The following is a 15,000-nucleotide window of genomic DNA, read 5'->3' on the forward strand; positions in this document are numbered from 1 at the left end:
AACCCTGTGTGTGTGTGCCCTGCTGTACTCCTAACCCTGTGTGTGTGCCCTGCTGTACTCCTAACCCTGTGTGTGTGTGCCCTGCTGTACTCCTAACCCTGTGTGTGTGTGCCCTGCTGTACTCCTAACCCTGTGTGTGTGTGCCCTGCTGTACCCCTAACCCTGTGTGTGCCCTGCTGTATCCCTAACCCTGTGTGTGTGCCCTGCTGTATCCCTAACCCTGTGTGTGTGCCCTGCTGTACTCCTAACCCTGTGTGTGTGTGCCCTGCTGTACTCCTAACCCTGTGTGTGTGTGCCCTGCTGTACCCCTAACCCTGTGTGTGCCCTGCTGTACCCCTAACCCTGTGTGTGCCCTGCTGTACCCCTAACCCTGTGTGTGCCCTGCTGTACCCCTAACTCTGTGTGTGTGCCCTGCTGTACCCCTAACTCTGTGTGTGTGCCCTGCTGTACCCCTAACTCTGTGTGTGTGCCCTGCTGTACCCCTAACCCTGTGTGTGTGCCCTGCTGTACCCCTAACTCTGTGTGTGTGCCCTGCTGTACCCCTAACTCTGTGTGTGTGCCCGGCTGTACCCCTAACTCTGTGTGTGTGCCCTGCTGTACCCCTAACTCTGTGTGTGTGCCCTGCTGTACCCCTAACTCTGTGTGTGTGCCCTGCTGTACCCCTAACTCTGTGTGTGTGCCCTGCTGTACCCCTAACTCTGTGTGTGTGCCCTGCTGTACCCCTAACTCTGTGTGTGTGCCCTGCTGTACCCCTAACTCTGTGTGTGCCCTGCTGTACCCCTAACCCTGTGTGTGTGTGCCCTGCTGTATCCCTAACCCTGTGTGTGTGTGCCCTGCTGTACCCCTAACCCTGTGTGTGTGTGCCCTGCTGTACCCCTAACCCTGTGTGTGCCCTGCTGTACCCCTAACCCTGTGTGTGTGCCCTGCTGTACCCCTAACTCTGTGTGTGCCCTGCTGTACCCCTAACTCTGTGTGTGCCCTGCTGTACCCCTAACTCTGTGTGTGCCCTGCTGTACCCCTAACTCTGTGTGTGCCCTGCTGTACCCCTAACTCTGTGTGTGCCCTGCTGTACCCCTAACCCTGTGTGTGTGTGTGTGCCCTGCTGTACCCCTAACCCTGTGTGTGTGTGTGCCCTGCTGTACCCCTAACCCTGTGTGTGTGTGCCCTGCTGTACCCCTAAACCCTGTGTGTGCCCTGCTGTACCCCTAACCCTGTGTGTGTGCCCTGCTGTACCCCTAACCCTGTGTGTGTGTGTTCCCTGCTGTACCCCTAACCCTGTGTGTTCCCTGCTGTACCCCTAACCCTGTGTGTGCCCTGCTGTACCCCTAACCCCGTGTGTGTGTGTGTGTGTGCCCTGCTGTACCCCTAACCCTGTGTGTGTGTGCCCTGCTGTACCCCTAACCCTGTGTGTGTGCCCTGCTGTACCCCTAACCCTGTGTGTGTGCCCTGCTGTACCCCTAACCCTGTGTGTGTGCCCTGCTGTACCCCTAACCCTGTGTGTGTGCCCTGCTGTACCCCTAACCCTGTGTGTGTACCCTGCTGTACCCCTAACCCTGTGTGTGTGCCCTGCTGTACCCCTAACCCTGTGTGTGTGTGTGCCCTGCTGTACCCCTAACCCTGTGTGTGTGTGCCCTGCTGTACCCCTAACCCTGTGTGTGTGTGTGCCCTGCTGTACCTCTAACCCTGTGTGTGTGCGCCCTGCTGTACCCCTAACCCTGTGTGTGTGCGCCCTGCTGTACCCCTAACCCTGTGTGTGTGCGCCCTGCTGTACCCCTAACCCTGTGTGTGCCCTGCTGTACCCCTAACCCTGTGTGTGTGTGCCCTGCTGTACCCCTAACCCTGTGTGTGCCCTGCTGTACCCCTAACCCTGTGTGTGCCCTGCTGTACCCCTAACCCTGTGTGTGCCCTGCTGTACCCCTAACTCTGTGTGTGCCCTGCTGTACCCCTAACTCTGTGTGTGCCCTGCTGTACCCCTAACTCTGTGTGTGCCCTGCTGTACCCCTAACTCTGTGTGTGCCCTGCTGTACCCCTAACTCTGTGTGTGTGCCCTGCTGTACCCCTAAACCTGTGTGTGTGCCCTGCTGTACCCCTAAACCTGTGTGTGTGCCCTGCTGTACCCCTAACCCTGTGTGTGTGCCCTGCTGTACCCCTAACCCTGTGTGTGCCCTGCTGTACCCCTAACCCTGTGTGTGCCCTGCTGTACCCCTAACCCTGTGTGTGCCCTGCTGTACCCCTAACCCTGTGTGTATGTGTGTGCCCTGCTGTACCCCTAACCCTGTGTGTGTGCCCTGCTGTACCCCTAACCCTGTGTGTGTGCCCTGCTGTACCCCTAACCCTGTGTGTGTGTGCCCTGCTGTACTCCTAACCCTGTGTGTGCCCTGCTGTACTCCTAACCCTGTGTGTGCCCTGCTGTACCCCTAACCCTGTGTGTGCCCTGCTGTACCCCTAACCCTGTGTGTGCCCTGCTGTACCCCTAACCCTGTGTGTGTGTGCCCTGCTGTACCCCTAACCCTGTGTGTGTGTGTGCCCTGCTGTACCCCTAACCCTGTGTGTGCCCTGCTGTACTCCTAACCCTGTGTGTGTGTGCCCTGCTGTACTCCTAACCCTGTGTGTGTGTGCCCTGCTGTACCCCTAACCCAGTGTGTGTGTGTGTACTTCTGTATCCCTAACCCCGTGTGTGTGTACTGCTGTATCCCTAACCCCGTGTGTGTGTACTGCTGTATCCCTAACCCCGTGTGTGTACTGCTGTACCCCTAACCCCGTGTGTGTGTACTGCTGTACCCCTAACCCCGTGTGTGTGTACTGCTGTACCCCTAACCCCCTGTGTGTGTGTACTGCTGTACCCCTAACCCCCTGTGTGTGTGTACTGCTGTATCCCTAACCCTGTGTGTGTGTACTGCTGTATCCCTAACCCAGTGTGTGTGTGTACTGCTGTATCCCTAACAAGTAGCACTGTCTAACTGTTTTGCACAGGAGTAAGCACAATGTTATCTATATGGCACAGATAAACTTGCTCTGTCTGGCTTTAAAAAGCTAATTAAATGCACTCTGTGTGTGTGTGTACTGCTGTATCCCTAACCCAGTGTGTGTGTGTACTGCTGTATCCCTAACCCAGTGTGTGTGTGTGTGTGCCCTGCTGTACCCCTAACCCTGTGTGTGCCCTGCTGTACCCCTAACCCTGTGTGTGCCCTGCTGTACCCCTAACCCTGTGTGTGCCCTGCTGTACCCCTAACCCTGTGTGTGCCCTGCTGTACCCCTAACTCTGTGTGTGCCCTGCTGTACCCCTAACTCTGTGTGTGTGCCCTGCTGTACCCCTAACTGTGTGTGTGTGCCCTGCTGTACCCCTAACCCAGTGTGTGTGTGTGTGTGTGTACTTCTGTATCCCTAACCCCGTGTGTGTGTGTGTACTTCTGTATCCCTAACCCCGTGTGTGTGTGTGTGTACTTCTGTATCCCTAACCCCGTGTGTGTGTGTGTGTACTTCTGTATCCCTAACCCCGTGTGTGTGTGTGTGTACTTCTGTATCCCTAACCCCGTGTGTGTGTGTGTACTTCTGTATCCCTAACCCCGTGTGTGTGTACTGCTGTATCCCTAACCCCGTGTGTGTGTACTGCTGTATCCCTAACCCTGTGTGTGTGTACTGCTGTATCCCTAACCCTGTGTGTGTGTGTACTGCTGTACCCCTAACCCTGTGTGTGTGTGTACTGCTGTATCCCTAACCCTGTGTGTGTGTACTGCTGTATCCCTAACCCAGTGTGTGTGTGTGTTTACTGCTGTATCCCTAACAAGTAGCACTGTCTAACTGTTTTGCACAGGAGTAAGCACAATGTTATCTATATGGCACAGATAAACTTGCTCTGTCTGGCTTTAAAAAGCTAATTAAATGCACTCAGTTAAGAGGTGGCATGCAGGGGCTTAGAAACAGGCAGAGATTTAGAGGTTTATGTTAGTTGACTTGTGCAAAGCTGGAAAATTATTTAGTATCTTTTTAAACAAAAGTAGACTGGCCCTTTAAGAACAAGGTTGACTGTGGGGGACGGACCTTGATTTGTTAGATGTGTTTAGAAATTGATATGCATACTTCTTCATGTATCAAGTAATACTACTTTCATCTTTTGAGATTAAGGATATATGATTTACTGTCCCTTTTAAATGTACATTGTAGTGCAAAATGTTTTAGTTGTTGTCCGTTATTTGTAAAACGCCAACGGATTCCGCAGTTTGTTAGCGCTAGTGATCCTACAAGACTGTGTATACCCTACTGTGCCCCTGCCACTCTAGTTTATTAGCACTAGCGATCCTGCAAGACTTTGTGTCCTGCTGTGCCCCTGCCGCTCAATAGTTTGTTAGCACTAGCAATCCTGCAAGACTGTGTCCTGCTGTGCCCCTGCCGCTCAATAGTTCGTAAGCACTAGCGACCCTGCAAAATTGTGTGCCCTGCTGTGCCCCTGCCGCTCTATAGTTTGTTAGCACTAGCGATCCTGCAAGACTGTGTCCTGCTGTGCCCCTGACGCTCTATAGTTTGTAAGCACTAGCGATCCTGCAAGACTTTGTCCTGCTGTGCCCCTGCCACTCTATAGTTTGTTAGCACTAGCGATCCTGCAAGACTGTGCCCTACTGTGCCCCTGCCGCTCTATAGTTTGTAAGCACTAGCGATCCTGCAAGACTGGCTATATCCTGCTGTGTCCCTGCCCCTCTATTGTTTGTAAGCACTAGCGACCCTGCAAGACTGTGTGCCCTGCTGTGCCCCTGCCGCTCTATAGTTTGTTAGCACTAGCGATCCTGCAAGACTGTGTGCCCTGCTGTGCTCCTGCCGCTCTATAGTTTGTTAGCACTAGCGATCCTGCAAGACTGTGTGCCCCTGCCGCTGTATAGTTTAGCACTAGAGACCCTGCAAGACTGTAGTTTGCTAGCACTAGCGATCCTGCAAGACTGTGTGTCCTGCTGTGCCCCTACCACTCTACAGTTTGTTAGCACTAGCGATCCCGCGTGCCCTGCTGTGCCCCTACCGCTCTATAGTTTGTTTGCACTAGCGACCCTGCAAGACTGTGTGCCCCTACCGCCATATAGTTTGTTAGCACTAGCGATCCTGCAAGACTGCGTGTGTCCTGCCGTGCCCCTGCTGTTCTATAGTTTATCACAAGCGATCCTGCAAGATTGCATGTGTCCTGTCGTGCCCCTGCCGTTCTATAGTTTATCACAAGCGATCCTGCAAGATTGCATGTGTCCTGTCGTGCCCTTCCACTCTAGTTTGTTTGCACTAGCGACCCTGCAAGACTGCGTGCCCTGTTGTGCCCCTGCCGCTCTATAGTTTGTTTGCACTAGCGACCCTGCAAGACTGCGTGCCCTGCTGTGCCCCTGCCACTCTATAGTTTGTTAGCACTAGCAATCCTGCAAGACTGTGTGCTCTGCTGCACCCTTGGCCTGCTGTGGCCCTGCTGCTCTAGTTTGTTAGCACTAGCCATCCTGCAAAACTGTTTGCCCTGCAGTGCCGCTGCCGCTCTAGTTTGTTAGCACTAGCAGCCCTGCAACACTGTGCATGCGGCTGTGCCCCTGCCGCTCTAATTTGTTAGCACTAGCGATCCTGCAAGACACTGTGCTTATCCCCCACACAATATAATACAGCTCCAGAGCGGGTAGCCAATCGGTAGTCACACAGTAGGATCTGCTGCTGAGTTGCTTACCAGATGCATCTGCTCAGGACAAGCAGTGCACTGTGGCTTCCAACCCCTAGTGCAACATACACTAATGAATAACACTGTGTTGTATTATCACTAAAATAGCCCATTAGGAATCACTACCTTTATTTGCACAGTCTGGAGTTTCTCACTTTTTCTTGTTTGTGTTGCAGCGGTGCCAGGCATCATGGGGTACTGTGTTCTGGAGATCTCTGTCCACATCACCTCGGACACAGGTATGGTGGTCACACAAATGCTAGTGGTTAAACTGTGACTGGTCCCTCTGATATAGTGACTTTATAGCCAGGTTGTGAGGGGCTATACAGGGTGAGCTGTCAGTATCGTTGGATTAGCACAGAGAATACATCACTCATATAGCAAGATGAAAGTTATATAATTTGTATATTATCTGTGTGCACACATACATACATACATACATACGTGTATATACATGCATGTAGGTGATGGTCCCTGCCTCGCACGTGCCTATAAAGGGAAGGCGATGGCCCCTGCCTCGCACGCGCCTGTAAAGGGAAGGCGATGGCCCCTGCCTCGCACGCGCCTGTAAAGGGAAGGCGATGGCCCCTGCCTTGCACGCGCCTGTAAAGGGAAGGCGATGGCCCCTGCCTTGCACGCGCCTGTAAAGGGAAGGCGATGGCCCCTGCCTTGCACGCGCCTGTAAAGGGAAGGCGATGGCCCCTGCCTTGCACGCGCCTGTAAAGGGAAGGCGATGGCCCCTGCCTTGCATGTGCAGATCAGTTATATAAATATACTCAACGCCTCTTAGTTATATTAGGAAAACCTCATTTTATTTTGACAGTAGAATTTAGAAAAATAATACTTAAGCTATTCACAATCTTGTTTGTAAAAATGTTGCTAAAATATGCACTTTGTTTCACACTTCTTTTTTTTTTCTTTTCTTATATACATAAAATAATGTATAGTCTAGTGGGTCTGCTGATAAACACAATTTATTATACACTATATTGCCATGTGCACATCTGACCATCACAACTATAAGAGTGTGTTGGACCAACCGTGGGCGTTAGTATGGAGTTGGACCAACCGTGGGCGTTAGTATGGAGTTGGACCAACCGTGGGCGTTAGTATGGAGTTGGACCAACCGTGGGCGTTAGTATGGAGTTGTCCCCCTTTGCATCTAGAACAGCTACAACTCTTCTGGGAAGAATTTTTGGGAATTTGTAACTATTCAGCCAGAAGAGCATTTGTGAGCTCCACTGAGGTTGGACGAGACGATTTAGTGTCTCAATTCATCACAATGGTGTTCAATAGGGTTGTAGTCAGGGCTCTGTTTAGGTCACTTAAGTTCCTCCACCCAAACTCGTCACACCATGTCTTTATGGTCTTCGCTGTGCGCACGTGCTGGAACAGGAAAGGGCCTTCCCCAAACTTGTCACAAAGTTGTCTAACATGTCTTTGTATTCTGTAGCATTAGGATTACACTTTATTGGAACTAAAGAATTTAGCATAAAAAACTGCCCCAGACCATCATCCCTCCTCCACCGAACATAACTACCTACTGGAATGCATAGCACCTACTGTTATAAATCAGAGGTTAAATGATATCAGCAGCCGTGGGTGGGGTACAGTGTAATAAAGTACTCTCTGCAGCATCTTTTATGGTCCCTGCTTTTCTTGCAGGCGGAGGGGGTTAAACCAGAGGGTGCATTTCATGTCACCATGATCCCTGGGGACGGAGTGGGCCCGGAGCTTATGCACTCTGTGAAGGAAGTGTTCAAGGTAAGTGAGCTGACCCATGCCATACATGGTAGTCTGACCTAAATGTCAGTCGAGTCCATGTGTTCTGGGGTAATCAGTATACAGGTGTGTGTTTGTAGGGGGTGCTACCATCTGTGGGTTAGGTGGAGGGCACTAGACCATGTGTTCTAGAGTAATCAGTATGTGTGTGTGTAGGGGGTGTTACCATCTGTGGGTTAGGGGGTGGGCACTAGACCATGTGTTCTGGGGTAATCAGTATATACGGGTGTCTGTAGGGGGGTGCTAGCATCTGTGGGTTAGGGGGTGGGCACTAGACCATGTGTTCTGGGGTAATCAGTATATACAGGTGTCTGTAGGGGGGTGCTAGCATCTGTGGGTTAGGGGGTGGGCACTAGACCATGTGTTCTGGGGTATCAGTATATACAGGTGTCTGTAGGGGGGTGCTAGCATCTGTGGGTTAGGGGTTGGGCACTAGTCCATGTGTTCTGGGGTAATCAGTATATACAGGTGTCTGTAGGGGGGTGCTAGCTTCTGTGGGTTAGGGGGTGGGCACTAGACCATGTGTTCTGGGGTAATCAGTATATACAGGTGTCTGTAGGGGGGTGCTAGCTTCTGTGGGTTAGGGGGTGGGCACTAGACCATGTGTTCTGGGGTAATCAGTATATACAGGTGTCTGTAGGGGGGTGCTAGCTTCTGTGGGTTAGGGGGTGGGCACTAGACCATGTGTTCTGGGGTAATCGGTATATACAGGTGTCTGTAGGGGGGTGCTAGCTTCTGTGGGTTAGGGCAGTGATTTTTAACCTTTTTTTTGCCGTGGCACACTTTTTTACATTAAAAAATCCTGTGGCACACCACCATCCCAATTTTTTTTTAAAAATCACACATTGTAGCCTAATACAGCATATATATATATATATATACACATACACACAAACACACACATACTGTATGTATTGTACTGTTATGCCATGCCTCCTACAAACTACCCCTGCACTGGGATTAAAAAACAAGCAAAGTTTAAAAAATATGTCACACTGTTGTCAGTCTGCCGTGGCACACCTGAGGATCTCTCACGGCACACTAGTGTGCCACGGCACACTGGTTGAAAAACACTGGGTTAGGGGGTGGGCACTAGACCATGTGTTCTGGGGTAATCAGTATATACAGGTGTCTGTAGGGGGGTGCTAGCATCTGTGGGTTAGGGGGTGGTCACTAGACCATGTGTTCTGGGGTAATCAGTATATACAGGTGTCTTTAGGGGGGTGCTAGCTTCTGTGGGTTAGGGGGAGGGCACTAGACCATGTGTTCTAGGGTAATCAGTATATACAGGTGTGTGTGTGTAGGGGGTGCTACCATCTGTGGGTTAGAGCGAGGGCACTAGACCATGTGTTCTAGGGTAATCAGTATATACAGGTGTGTGTGTAGGGGGTGCTACCATCTGTGGGTTAGGGGGAGGACACTAGACCATGTGTTCTGGGGTAATCGGTATACAGGTGTGTGTGTGGGGGGGGGTGCTACCATCTGTGGGTTATGGGGAGTGTACTAGACCATGTGTTCTGGGGTAATCAGTATACAGGTGTGTGTAGGGGGTGCTACCATCTGTGGGTTATGGGGAGTGCACTAGACCATGTGTTCTAGAGTATTCAGTATACAGGTGTGTGTGTGTAGGGGATGCTACCATCTGTGGGTTAGAGCGAGGGCACTAGACCATGTGTTCTAGGGTAATCAGTATACAGGTGTGTGTGTAGGGGATGCTACCATCTGTGGGTTAGGGGGAGGGCGCTAGACCATGTGTTCTAGGGTAATCGGTATACAGGTGTGTGTGTGTAGGGGGTGCTACCATCTGTGGGTTAGGGGGAGGGCACTTGACCATGTGTTCTGGGGTAATCCGTGTACAGGTGTGTGTAGGGGGTGCTACCATCTGTGGGTTATGGGGAGTGCACTAGACATGTGTTTTAGGGTAATCAGTATACAGGTGTGTGTGTAGGGGGTGTTACCATCTGTGGGTTAGTGGAGTGCATTACCACTCCTGTCTCCTGCAGGCAGCTGAGGTCCCGGTGGAGTTTGATGAGCATCACCTGAGTGAGGTGCAGAACATGGCGTCTCCAGAGAAGCTTGAGGAGGTGCTGACATCCATGCGTGCAAACAAAGTGGCCATTAAAGGTGATTGGAGGGAACTTCCTGCATGTGTGTGTATACAGTGGGTATTGAAAAGAATCACCACCCTTGAAAATAATCAAATTGTGTTGCTTTGCAGCCAGAAATAAAAACACACCGTTTTTGTTTATCTAGTTGTAATTACTCATTGCAACGTATAACATCCAAGTGAAAGATATAACACCAACATGTCAGGCACAAATAAAGACAATTCAAAAACTGAATCACTGAGTTGGGGAAAAAGGATCAACCCCTCCTAAAATTACTTGTAAACTCAATCCGGTAAGCTAATCACCTTTTCAATGGCACACACAAAGCCATTCAACCTTCAATTGTAATCAGCTGTGGGCTTATTGATTAGCTCAGCATGAAAAGAGCTTTCCTGGAGCATCTCAGCCCCTGGTAGTGCAACTGAAGCAAACAGTCAACTATGGGTGGCAAGACACTGTCAAAAGATCTCCGGGATAATGTTGTAAACAGGCACAAGTCAGGAGATGGATACAAATAAATATCAAAGGCTTTATCAATGCCTAGAAGCACAGTGAAGTATATTATTAAGAAGTGGAAGGTATTTGGTACAACATAGACCCTCTCTGGATCAGGACATCGCTCCAAACTGGATGAAAGAGTTAGGAGGCAACTGGCTCACAGGAACTCTGAAGCAGTTGCATGAATTTATGACCGAGTCGTCATTGTGTGCATGTGACAACAATATCACAAATTCTCCACAAATGTGGCTTGTATGGGAGGGTTGCAAGAAAAAAGCCACTCCTCAAGAAAGGCCACATGCAGTCACGACGATGAGACTAAAATTGAAAAAACAATAGAAGGGGGCGCACAGATTGTGATGTTTCATTTATAATATATGTAAAAATATATAACAATATAGCAAAGAAAATCCTAATATGAGATGTAATCCTTATGTTACTGAACAATTGTGTAAAAGTAGTCCCAAGGTTAGAATCAGTGCCCTGCACTGTTCATTGATTGTAAGAGCCTCAGTGGGTCTCAGGGTAAAGGCGGCTGCTGTCCTCTTCACAGACAAATCTGTATAAGACTAAGAAGTAGAAAACACAAAACAGAGGGGCACCTCGTGTAGATCAACCAAAAGCAAAATTCAGATGTAATAACCACAGCCAAAAGGGTACTCACATTTGACAAAAGCACACCAATGTTGCTGGTGCGTGGTGGTGAGCGTGCATCAGCTCACCCTCTCTCTTGGTACTGCTCTGTCAGCTGAATCTCAGGCAGGATCCAGGCATCAGCTCACCCTCTCTCTTGGTACTGCTCTGTCAGCTGAATCTCAGGCAGGATCCAGGCATCAGCTCTCCCTCTCTCCCTCTCTCTTGGTACTGCTCTGTCAGCTGAATCTCAGGCAGGATCCAGGCATCAGCTCACCCTCTCTCTTGGTACTGCTCTGTCAGCTGAATCTCAGGCAGGATCCAGGCATCAGCTCAACCTCTCTCTTGGTACTGCTCTGTCAGCTGAATCTCAGGCAGGATCCAGGCATCAGCTCACCCTCTCTCTTGGTACTGCTCTGTCAGCTGAATCTCAGGCAGGATCCAGGCATCAGCTCACCCTCTCTCTTGGTACTGCTCTGTCAGCTGAATCTCAGGCAGGATCCAGGCATCAGCTCACCCTCTCTCTTGGTACTGCTCTGTCAGCTGAATCTCAGATAGGATCCAGGCATCAGCTCACCCTCTCTCTTGGTACTGCTCTATCAGCTGAATCTCAGGCAGGATCCAGGCATCAGCTCTCCCTCTCTCTTGGTACTGCTCTATCAGCTGAATCTCAGGCAGGATCCAGGCATCAGCTCACCCTTTCTCTTGGTACTGCTCTGTCGGCTGAATCTCAGGCAGGATCCAGGAATCAGCACACCCTCTCTCTTGGTACTGCTCTATCAGCTGAATCTCAGGCAGGATCCAGGCATCAGCTCTCCCTCTCTCTTGGTACTGCTCTATCAGCTGAATCTCAGGCAGGATCCAGGCATCAGCTCACCCTTTCTCTTGGTACTGCTCTGTCGGCTGAATCTCAGATAGGATCCAGGCATCAGCTCTCCCTCTCTCTTGGTACTGCTCTGTCAGCTGAATCTCAGGCAGGATCCAGGCATCAGCTCACCCTTTCTCTTGGTACTACTGTCAGTTGAATCTCAGATAGGATCCAGGCATCAGCTCACCCTCTCTCTTGGTACTGCTCTGTCAGCTGAATCTCAGATAGGATCCAGGCATCAGCTCTCCCTCTCTCTTGGTACTGCTCTGTCAGCTGAATCTCAGGCAGGATCCAGGAATCAGCACACCCTCTCTCTTGGTACTGCTCTGTCAGCTGAATCCAGGCATCAGCTCACCCTCTCTCTTGGTACTGCTCTGTCAGCTGAATCTCAGGCAGGATCCAGGCATCAGCTCACCTTCTCTCTTGGTACTGCTCTGTCAGCTGAATCTCAGGCAGGATCCAGGCATCAGCTCACCCTCTCTCTTGGTACTGCTCTGTCAGCTGAATTTCAGGCAGGATCCAGGCATCAGCTTACCCTCTCTCTTGGTACTGCTCTGTCAGCTGAATCTCAGGCAGGATCCAGGCATCAGCTCACCCTCTCTCTTGGTACTGCTCTGTCAGCTGAATTTCAGGCAGGATCCAGGCATCAGCTCACCCTCTCTCTTGGTACTGCTCTGTCAGCTGAATCTCAGGCAGGATCCAGGCATCAGCTCACCCTCTCTCTTGGTACTGCTCTGTCAGCTGAATCTCAGATAGGATCCAGGCATCAGCTCACCCTCTCTCCAGGTGTGATGTTGTCAGCTGAATCTCAGGCAGGATCCAAAGATAGGAAGCGCACCTCCGTGAGGCGTTCAAAAAATGCGAGAACAAAAGGGGCTAGAACTATGCTGGAGTTAAAAATGGTTTATTAAAAACAAAAGCAGTGAGTTAAAATAGGAGTGTCCAAGTTTTACCCCCGATCTGCAATGCATTTCTCGGCTAGAATTGCCGTTTCATCAAGCATCTAGCACCTTGCAAGGTTCAATGTTTTTTAAGTCTATTTAACAAAATACATATACAATCCATAAAATACTGCATGTAAGTCAAATGCATATGTATTTGACTTATTTCACTTACAAGCAGTATTTTATGGATTGTATATGTATTTTGTTTAATAGACTTAATACAAATAAGGAATAGAATCTCCAATCTTGAGAAATTCATTAAAGACAGGGAATACAGCACTCTTTTAAATATTACAAAAAACAGAATTTATGCTTACCTGATAAATTACTTTCTCTTGCGGTGTATCCAGTCCACGGTTTCATCCTTTACTTGGGATATTCTCATTCCCTACAGGAAGTGGCAAAGAGAGCACACAGCAGAGCTGTCCCTATAGCTCCCCCTCTAGCTCCACCCCCCAGTCATTCGACCAAAGGTTAGGAAGAAAAAGGAGAAACCATAGGGTGCAGTGGTGACTGTAGTTTAAACAAAAAATTTTTTACCTGACTTAAATGCCAGGGCGGGCCGTGGACTGGATACACCACAAGAGAAAGTAATTTATCAGGTAAGCATAAATTCTGTTTTCTCTTGCAAGGTGTATCCAGTCCACGGCTTCATCCTTTACTTGTGGGATACCAATACCAAAGCCTTAGGACACGGATGAAGGGAGGGAACAAGACAGGTACCTTAAACAGAAGGCACCACTGCTTGCAAAACCTTTCTTCCAAAAATAGCCTCTGAAGAAGCAAAAGTATTGAATTTGTGAAATTTGGCAAAAGTATGCAGTGAAGATCAAGTCGCTGCCTTACAAATCTGTTCAACAGAAGCCTCATTTTTGAAAGCCCATGTGGAAGCCACTGCTCTGGTAGAATGAGCAGTAATTCTTTCAGCAGTCTCATAGGCCAAACGGATGATGCTTTTCAGCCAAAAGGAAAGAGAGGTAGCAGTCGCTTTCTGACCTCTCCTCTTACCAGAATAGTTAACCCCTTAATGACCACAGCACTTTTCCATTTTCTGTCCGTTTGGGACCAAGGCTATTTTTACATTTTTGCGGTGTTTGTGTTTAGCTGTAATTTTCATCTTACTCATTTACTGTACCCACACATATTATATACCGTTTTTCTCGCCATTAAATGGACTTTCTAAAGATACCATTATTTTCATCATATCTTATAATTTACTATAAAATTTTTTATAAAATATGAGGAAAAAATTGAAAAAAACACACTTTTTCTAACTTTGACCGCCAAAATCTGTTACACATCTACAACCACAAAAAAACACCCGTGCTAAATAGTTTCTAAATTTTGTCCTGAGTTTAGAAATACCCAATGTTTACATCTTCTTTGCTTTTTTTGTAAGTTATAGGGCCATAAATACAAGTAGCACTTTGCTATTTCCAAACCATTATTTTTCAAAATTAGCGCTAGTTACATTAGAACACTAATATCTTTCAGGAATCTCTGAATATCCATTGACATGTATATATTTTTTAGTAGACATCCCAAAGTATTCATCTAGGCCCATTTTGGTATATTTCATGCCACCATTTCACCGCCAAATGCGATTAAATACAAAAAATCGTTCACTTTTTTACAAATTTTTTCACAAACTTTTGGTTTCTCACTGAAATTATTTACAAACAGCTTGTGCAATTATGGCTTAAATGGTTGTAAATTCTTCTCTGGGATCCCTTTTGTTCAGAAATAGCAGACATATATGGCTTTGGCGTTGCTTTTTAGTAATTAGAAGGCTGCTAAATGCCACTGCGCACTACACGTGTATTATGCCCAGCAGTGAAGGGGTTAATTATGGAGCATGTAGGGAGCTTCTAGGGTTAATTTTAGCTTTAGTGTAGTGTAGTAGACAACCCCAAGTATTGATCTAGGCCCATTTTGGTATATTTCATGCCACCATTTCACCGCCAAATGCGATCAAATTTAAAAAAAACGTTAAATTTTTCACAATTTTAGGTTTCTCACTGAAATCATTTACAAACAGCTTGTGCAATTATGGCACAAATGGTTGTAAATGCTTCTCTGGGATCCCCTTTGTTCAGAAATAGCAGACATATATGGCTTTGGCGTTGCTTTTTGGTAATTAGAAGGCCGCCAAATGCCGCTGCATTTCACACGTGTATTATGGCTAGCAGTGAAGGGGTGAATTATGTAGCTTGTAGGGAGCTTGCAGGGTTAATTTTAGCTTTAGTGTAGAGCTCAGCCTCCCACCTGAAACATGAGACCCCCTGATCCCTCCCAAACAGCTCTCTTCCCTCCCCCACCCCCCAATTGTCCCCGCCATCTTAAGTACTGGCAGAAACTCTGCCAGTACTAAAATAAAAGCTATATTTGGGCTTTTTTTGTGTTTTTTTTAGCATATTTACATATGCTGCTGTGTAGGATCCCCCCTTAGCCCCCAGCCTTACTGATCCCCCACCAAAGAGCTCTCTAACCCTC

The 15,000-nt window shown here is 48.6% G+C and overlaps 1 protein-coding gene across 1 annotated transcript in view; it reads left to right on the top strand.

Annotated features, from left to right (window-relative positions):
* The window catches only part of LOC128648343 (isocitrate dehydrogenase [NAD] subunit beta, mitochondrial), a 10,667-nt gene extending 963 nt beyond the window's left edge, over positions 1–9,704 (top strand). The window contains exons 2-4 of the mRNA XM_053700945.1: positions 5,851–5,913; positions 7,340–7,438; positions 9,460–9,704. Coding sequence (XP_053556920.1) covers positions 5,851–5,913; positions 7,340–7,438; positions 9,460–9,684 — 387 coding nt within the window. The 3' untranslated portion in view covers positions 9,685–9,704. The remainder of the gene's footprint in view (positions 1–5,850; positions 5,914–7,339; positions 7,439–9,459) is intronic.
* Positions 9,705–15,000: the final 5,296 nt, after the last annotated feature.

The sequence above is a fragment of the Bombina bombina genome, chromosome 2 (genome assembly GCF_027579735.1).
Source record: "Bombina bombina isolate aBomBom1 chromosome 2, aBomBom1.pri, whole genome shotgun sequence".
Classification (NCBI taxonomy): Eukaryota; Metazoa; Chordata; class Amphibia; order Anura; family Bombinatoridae; genus Bombina; species Bombina bombina.